An 8,454-nucleotide genomic window follows, 5' to 3' on the forward strand; every position below is an offset into this window, starting at 1 on the left:
TCACAAACAAGAGGTTGCTCTGTTGAGGAGCCTTCTGAGGGCTCCCTTCACATCCTTGTTCCTCAGGCTGTAGATGAAGGGGTTCAACATGGGGGTCACTACGCTGTACATCACAGAGGCCACTGAGACTTTCTGGGGGGAGTGAGTCATTGCAGAAGTGAAATGGACCCCCACTCCTGTCCCATAAAATAAAGAAACAACTGAGAGGTGAGACCCACAGGTGGAAAATGCTTTTTGCTTTCCCCCAGATGAGGACATCTTCCTTATGGATGAAGCAATTCGTGAGTAGGAGAAAAGAATCCCAATGAGGGGGAAAACACCCAGCACACCAGTCATAAAATATATTAAAGTCCAGTTCAGGAAGGTATCAGAGCAGGCCAATTCAAGAATGTGTGTCAGTTCACAGAAGAAATGTGGAATTTCAAGATCTCTACAGAAGGTCAGGTGCCTCATCAGACAAATATGAAGGAGGGATGTCAGGACACCAATGGACCAGGTAATAAAAACCAGCCAACCACAGAGGTGTGGGTTCATGATGACCATGTAGTGCAGGGGGTGACAGATGGCCACAAACCGGTCATAGGCCATGGCAGTCAGGAGCAGAGTGTCCAGGATAGGAAAAAACATGGAAAAATACACCTGAGTGAGGCAGTCCATGTAGGAGATGGCTTTGTTCTCTGTGTGGATGCTCAGTAGCATCTTGGGGACTATGCTGGTGCTGAAACAGATGTCAACCAAGGACAGGTTTGAGAGGAAGAAGTACATGGGGGTGTGGAGGTGGGAGTCTAAAATGATGGCCAAGATGATGAGCAGATTGCCAAGCACAGTGACCAAGTACATGGACAGGAACAGCCCAAATATGAGGGGCTGCAGTTCTGGGTCCTCAGAGAACCCAAGGAGGATAAACTCTAAAACTCCTGTTCTGTTTCCTGCTTCCATGTAGCTGATATATCTAGGAAGGAAGAGACAAGAACAGCAGGAATTAGCAAACTGGCATCCTCCACATATTAGAAATATTGACCATGCCTTTCACTCAAGTTTTAATATTTATGAAGTGTGTCATTTTGTCTAAGAATTGGACCTTTGTTCACTCAAAAGTGAAATACTGTTTTTATCTTATATCTTATCCTAATTTCTTGTATTAAGTATCCATTTTATGACAACAAAATGAAAATAGAATCCTATAAAATGGAGTCTGGCATTCCTGACCACTTATCTGAAGGATCTGTTTTATAGTAACCCTGTCAGACAGTTAAGGATCTTCACAATGGGGACAAATCAACACAATGGAAATAATGTTGCTTCTGTGGGATTGAAATCCTGTACATTTGGGATCCTGCCAAAAGTGTAGGACTTCAGTCTAAAGGCTAGGGAGCATCAGGGCTTCCCTGGTGGCTCAGTGGTGAAGAATCCGCCTGCCAACACACGAGACGTGGGTTTGATTCCTGGTCTGGGAAGATCCCACATGCCGCAGAGCAACTAAGCTCCAGCACCACAACTACTGAGCCTGTGCTCTAGAGCCCAGGACTTGCAACCACTGAAGCCTGGGTATCCTAGAGCCCATGCTCTGCAACAAGAGAAGCCACTGCAATGAGAAGCCCATGCACCGCAACTAGAGAGTAGCCCCAGCTCACCATAACTAGATAAGAGCCTGAACATAGCAACAAAGATCCAGCATAAGCAGAAATAAAAAATATAAAGACTAGGGAACATCAGACAAACTCAAGTTGAAGGACATTGTACACCATGTCTGACCTGCCCCTTTCAAAAATGTAAATGCCAACAAATTCAAATAAATTCTAGCAATTATTCTGGATTAAAGGAGATTAAAGAGACATGTCAGATGAATGTAATCATAGATGTTCTTTTGCTGCAGATGAAATTATTAGGATAACTGTCGACATAGACACGAGTTCTGTAAATTTAATAATAGTGTATAAATGTTAATTTCATTATTTTGATAATTGGACTATGGCTGTATGAGGCAATGCCCTTGTTTCTAGCGAATTTTGAAGACTTAGAAATAAAGAGATCCCATATGTACAGTTCTATTTTCTCTTAGTGGTTCTGAAAAATTTCACCAAAAGACACAGACACACACACACACACACATACAAAAGTAAGAAGGAAAAGTGGATTAAAAAAAGTAAAGATGGTAAAGTGTTAAAATTGGAGAGATCCAATAGAAGATATACATAGGAAATATTTGTCCTTTTAACTTTTCTGTAAATCTGAAATGAGGTTAAAATCAGAAGTTAATAAGTATCGATTCCACATTATGCCCAGTAGTACAGGGCAGAAAAACAAGAAGAAAACCCCTTTGTGAGATGCTGTCAGAAAAGAGTTAGATTCCCTGGTAGCTCAGATGGTAAAGAATCTGCCTGCAATGCAGGAGACTAGGGTTCGATCCCTGGGTGGGGAAGATCCCCTAGAGAAGGGAATGGAATGGCAACCCACTCTAGTATTCTTGCCTGGAGAATTCCATGGACAGAGGAGGCTGTCAGGCTAAAGTTCAAGGGGTTGCAAACAGTCAGACACAACTGAGCGACTAACATTTCACTTTTCAAAGAACACTGCAGCTGGGGTCACCACTCACAGATTTTGGAGCCCACAGTCACACTCTCCTAGAAACCTCAGCCTGAGGAACTTAGTCTAAAATCGGGAACTTAGTCCCCGATGAACAGTACCCTAGGTCCCAAGCAGAAGCAAACACATCTGCTCTGGAAGGCGCTTTCATCCCAGGATCTTCTCCTCAATGTCCAGAAGGGAGACTGGTCTGCAGTTTTTCTTTCTTTTAACACTCTTTCCAGGTTTTCCTGTACATGTTGCTCCTCCCAATCTCCCAGTCTTATTTAGTATCATACCAGCCTGTCACTCTCGAAGCTCCCACATGTTTGTCTTTAGGAGTCTAAAAATGCTAGGATTATTCCCCCAGCCATGTCTATGGAAGTCCTGCCCTCTCTGCTGAGATCCTCCTCCCTGCTTTAGTACTCTTGTGATGACTCCTGTCCTCATCAATCCTCCCTGCCCACCAACTGCAGTCTCACTAGTCCATGCCTTTAGAACCTTCTCTATTTTTCTCCATTAAACAAATCATAGTTGTGTTTTTGCATTTACTTATGGAATTAATTGAGCTGTCCCTCTAATTACTGAATCATAAACCACACAAGTTCAGATCACACATTACTCACATTTGTATCCCCGATGCTGTGCTATCAGAGCGTATGGAAAGATGAATGAAGGTTGAAAACAAATATCATTATATGTAAGAGAAACAGGAAATCTACAAGTTAAGCTCACATTGACTATAGAGGCACCAAGGTAAAAAAGGAGTAGTATGAAGTTATCTGATAAAAACAACCACAATATTGTAGAGTAATTATCCTCCAATTAAAATGAATACATTAAAAAATTAATCTGAAAAAATCCAACATAGCCCATTATGAAGTAATATCCATCTGATGAGTGCAAAAAATATTTAGTATTAGTAAGTCAGATAACAATGTATTTATGTCAATAGATCAACGCACAAAATAATGATAAGTTTCAAACCAAGTTTCACTTAACAAAATTTAAGTCATTAATGGGAAGGGGACAGAGCAAAACTTCAGTCATCTAAGAACAGAAGAGTACTGCCCACAGATGATAAAATACAGCTATGTTAACTGAGTGTGAAAGAAAGTGAAAGTGTTAGTTGCTCAGTCGTTTCTGACTCTTTGAGACCCCCATGGACCATAGCCCGCCAAGCTCCTCTGTCCTTGGAATTCTCCAGGCAGGAATACTGGAGTGGGTAGCCATCCCTTCTCCAGAGGATCTTCCTGACCCAGGGATCGAACCTGGGTCTCCTGTATTGCAGGCAGATTCTTTACTGTCTGAGCCACCACGGAAGTCTGAGAGTCATCATTAAAACTTAAAAAACCAAAACCAACCAATAAAATGCAGGAAGGGGAAATTGTGCCAGCTGGTATAACTATTTAACATTGTTTCTATTAATTCAAAAGAAACACCATAAAAGAGTAAATGAAATATAATATTAGGAAATTAAAACAAAATTGGTCACCATCAGTTGCTGATATGATTGCCTACTTGAGACAACAAAGAAGGTCAATTTAAATAGAATTTGAACTAATCAGTGTCATCAGGTTTCTTGGATTTGCAAATAACCTTTACAAAAGATAAGAGAAAAAGAGGGACTGTTCATAATTGCAGTGACATATAGGCACACCTGGCCCAGAAGGGGATTCAATCCATGTTTGTTGAACCAAAGACTGTATGCTGCTCCTGGTCAGTCGCTCAGTCAGGTCCAATTCTTTGTGACCCCTTGGACAGTAACCTGCCAGGCTCCTCTGCCCGTGGGGTTTCCCAGGCAAGCATACTGGAGTGGGTTACCATTCCCTTCTGCAGGGGATCTTCCCAACCCAGGGATTGAATGCAGGTCTCCTGTGTCTCCTGCATTGGGATTCTTTACCACTGAGCTACCTGGGAAGCCCCAAAGAGTGTACACAACCTAGTAGAAAGCAAGTGATGTTGGGGTTGGGGTAGAGAAGCAGATATTTGCTGAAGCAGAGATTGTCCAATGAGAGCCTGTATCAGAATCACCTGGAGGATTTGTTAAAATGGACTGTTGGGTTCCTTCCTGTGAGTTCCTGTCATTACGATTGAGCAGGGTCTGAGAATCTCCATTTCTGTCATATTCCTGGGGATATTCTGCTCCTCCAGGAGCCCCACTTTCAAAACTACTGTGAGTGAAAGTAGCTCAGTCATGTCTGACTCTGCGACCCCATGGACTATACAGTCATGGAATTCTCCAGGCCAAAATACTGGAGTGGGTAGCCTTTCCCTTCTCCAGGGGATCTTCATAACCCATGGATTGAACCCAGGTCTCTCGAATTACAGGTGAATTCTTTACCAGCTGAGCCACAAGGGAAGCTCAAGAATAGTATCTCTTCTCCAGCAGATCTTCCTGAACCAGGGATCAAACCAGGGTCTCCTGCATTGCAGGCAGATTCTTTACCAACTGAGCTATCAGGGAAGCCTGAGAGCTACTGTACTAGAGAAGAACAAGAAAGGTATTAGCAGATGGATTGAAAACACTTATTACATTTCAGAGAGTGCCAATTCTTGACACTGAGAAAGTCACTAGTTTCTAGAGGGCCTGAGGCAGACAGAAAACAACTGTAATGGAATAAAAAAAGACAAATAGTCAGGAAAGTAAACTCTAGAAATGTAACAGGAAAACCACCTTGGGTTACTATCTATTTTGTTACCTCCTTCTGGGAAACACCACTGTTTCAATTCTCCTTTTTGTACACAGCACTCACTCATACAGTGTGACCCCCTTGGCTGGGATTGCTCAATGAAAGGCTTGTGCAGCCTCTTCTCCTCTGTCTCTTGGATGCTGAAGACAGATTCTCCCAGGGAGATGGAACTTGTCACAAAGCCGTTACTGTGGGAGGCACCCATGTGATCTCCTCCTGGTCAGGCATCACTGAACCAGGGTGAGGCTGCTAGGGAGGTATTTACAGTTTCTCCAGCCCCAGGGGGAAGAATTCTCACCACTCATCATTAAATAAATTGTTCCTCTGGTGCTCTGCTCTTCAAGTTATTCAGCTCCCTTTGGGTGGAGAGGAAATGGCAGAAAGGAATGGCGTGTGCTCCAGGAAGGCAGCTTTGGGGCTAGATGGATCTCTCTCCCACTACCACCTTTCATCACTTTTGATTTGGCTTTGAGGTAAAGAAGTTCCCCCTTAGGAATGTGTCTCTGATGTAAAGACTCATCTGCCTGTAGACACACCACTTAGGGTCACAAAGTAACACAAAAGAAAAGAGACACATCTGTCTCAGTGAATTCCTCATGACACTGGATATTTGATATGTAGACAAGAGTCTTGTTTCAAGAGAGGGTCATCAACTGTGTTAAATGATGCTATGAGGTCAAGGAACAAAGGCTGAATGATAGCCCGTAGATTTAGTGAAATGGAAACAATGGAAAGAGCAATTTTGGTAGAGTGCTGGGGAGAGGGCTGTGGGATTGGGAGTGACATGGCAATGAGGAATTTGACCCTATGAGTATAAAACATTCTGCCAAGAATTTTGTTGGTGAAGGGAAAGGAAGAGACAATAGTTTCATATGGGTTTTTTCTGTCTGTTTGTTTGTTTCAGACATGAGAAAGTATTTAGATGGCAAAAGAAATACTTCACTTGGCTGTAGCAAATTAAATTGGTACTATGTCATTTAATGAAAGATATGATATATTTCTAAAAGAATGAATCTTTTATTTTATAAATTATTCTTAGTTCTAAGTAATCTGTCATCTTTAATTAGTTGACAATAGAACTAGAACAATGAAATCAAAGAAAGATGTGGTGTTATCACAAGTTTCAGGGGTTAAAGTAACCTCCCATCACCAAGAATAACATCATTAAATTAGCAGTTTTCTATTATGTATTGGGTTTTAAGATCTATATTCTCAAAGATTTTATGGAAAAACCTGAATGAACATATTGGCCAACCCAATATATATCACTTGACAAAGATATGTAAACTCAACGGTATAACCCAAGAGCCTCCGGAACTATAAATACAAGATGTCAATATTATGTATGGAATTTCTTCATTCCTTTCAGTAAACAGTTTTAGACAGCAACAATTACATTATGGCAAGATTCAAAAATATCTTTGCCATCACTCTGTGTTTTTTTGTTTTGTTTTAAAATTTATTTATTCTATTTTTGGTTCTGCTGGGTCTTCATTGCTTTGGTGAGCAGACCACTCTCTAGTTTCAGTGCTGCTCAGGCTTCTCATTGAGGTGGCTTCTCTTGTTGCAGAACATGGGCTCTAGGGCACGTGGGCTTCAGTGGTTGCGGCATACAGGCTTTGTTGCTCCAAGGCATGTGGGATCTTCCTGGACTGGAGATTGAAACAGTACCTGCTGCATTAGCAGGCAGATTCTTAACCACTGGACCACCAGAGAAGTCCCATACTCATTTTCTAAACTAGAAAAATAATTGTACTATAATTAAAATTATAATTTCAGTGTAATTACCAACTACAGTGTACATGGTATCACTGTAACTTGTGCTTTATATTCATATAAAGACATTATCATGTTACATTATTGCATTAAAAAATCATTCATGGAGTGTGTAGTCCTTCACTACAAGTGAGTGAAATAACCAGCCAGAAAACACCTGTCAGGTGGTAGCAGATGCTCCTGAGAAGTGTAACAGGTAATACTTTTAATCAATATATTGGCAATTTTGAATATTCTAAAAGGATTATTGTTTCCAAAGGCCAGAACTTCGTTTCTTCTAGATAATGTTGTATCCCTAAGGACAAAATGACTTCAAATGAAACATTATGAACAATGGAATGTATTTTAACCTGTTGCTAGAAATTTTCTCCTGGCTTATTTCTTCATATATTTTAGAAATTTCACCCCCCTCTGTGCTTCAAGAGTTGTTAATTCATACAGATCATGTTAAGCATCATTTCTACTCATGTGCTAGAAGAATGTCTGATTAAAAGATCATAAATGGATTTCCCCAGTGGTGCAGCCATAAGAATCTGGCTGCCAATGCAGGAGACACGGGTTTGATCCCTGGTCCAGGAAGATCCCACATGCCACGTAGCAACTAAAACCTCTGTGCCATGTGAGTCCGTGTGCTATAACTACTGAAGCCCGTGAGCCTAGAGCCTGTGCTCCACAACAAGAGAAGCCACTACAACGAGAAGCCCTCACACCGAACCTAGAGAAAGCCGGAACACAGCAACAAAGACCCAGCACAACCAAAACAATAAATAAAATAAAGTCTCTGGCAGCATCACAATAGAAAGGTCATTGAAAACAGGAATTATGATCCTCTTAGCTTCTCAGTCTGTGGAATTCAATGAATTGTTCCTTTAGTAAATGAACATTAAATTATTTTTTAATGAAAGTGTATGATCAGTTCAGTTCAGTCACTCAGTCGTGTCTGACTCTTTGTGACCCTATGAATCGCAGCACGCCAGGTCTCCCTGTCCATCACCAACTCCCGGAGTTTACTCAGACTCATGTCCATTGAGTCGGTGATGCCATCCATCCATCCATCTCATCCCTTCTCCTCATGCCCCCAATCCCTCCCAGCATCAGGGTCTTTTCCAATGAGTCAACTCTTTGCATGAGGTGGCCAAAGTACTGGAGTTTCAGCTTCAACATCAGTCCTTCCAATGAACACCCAGGACTGATCTCCTCTAGGATAGACTGGTTGGATCTCCTTGCAGTCCAAGGGACTCTCAAGAGTTTTCTCCAACACCACGGTTCAATTCTTCGGCTATCAGCTTTCTTCACAGTCCAGCTCTCACATCATATGTGTATGATAGGTGAACCTAAAAAAAAAAAATCAGTCAAACTGAGTGAAACCACACATAAGGCTCACACAAGACAATACAACCCACTCTGAAAGTGAAATGGA

The 8,454-nt window shown here is 41.6% G+C and overlaps 1 protein-coding gene across 1 annotated transcript; it reads right to left on the reverse strand.

The window, feature by feature from the left end:
• On the reverse strand, positions 1–942 carry LOC122700888 (olfactory receptor 7D2). Its single transcript, XM_043913918.1, has one exon. The coding sequence runs from the start codon at positions 937–939 to the stop codon at positions 1–3; it is 939 nt and encodes a 312-aa protein (XP_043769853.1). The 5' UTR covers positions 940–942.
• Between the last annotated feature and the right edge of the window lie 7,512 nt (positions 943–8,454).

Source organism: Cervus elaphus, chromosome 9 (assembly GCF_910594005.1).
Source record: "Cervus elaphus chromosome 9, mCerEla1.1, whole genome shotgun sequence".
NCBI classification, from domain to species: Eukaryota; Metazoa; Chordata; class Mammalia; order Artiodactyla; family Cervidae; genus Cervus; species Cervus elaphus.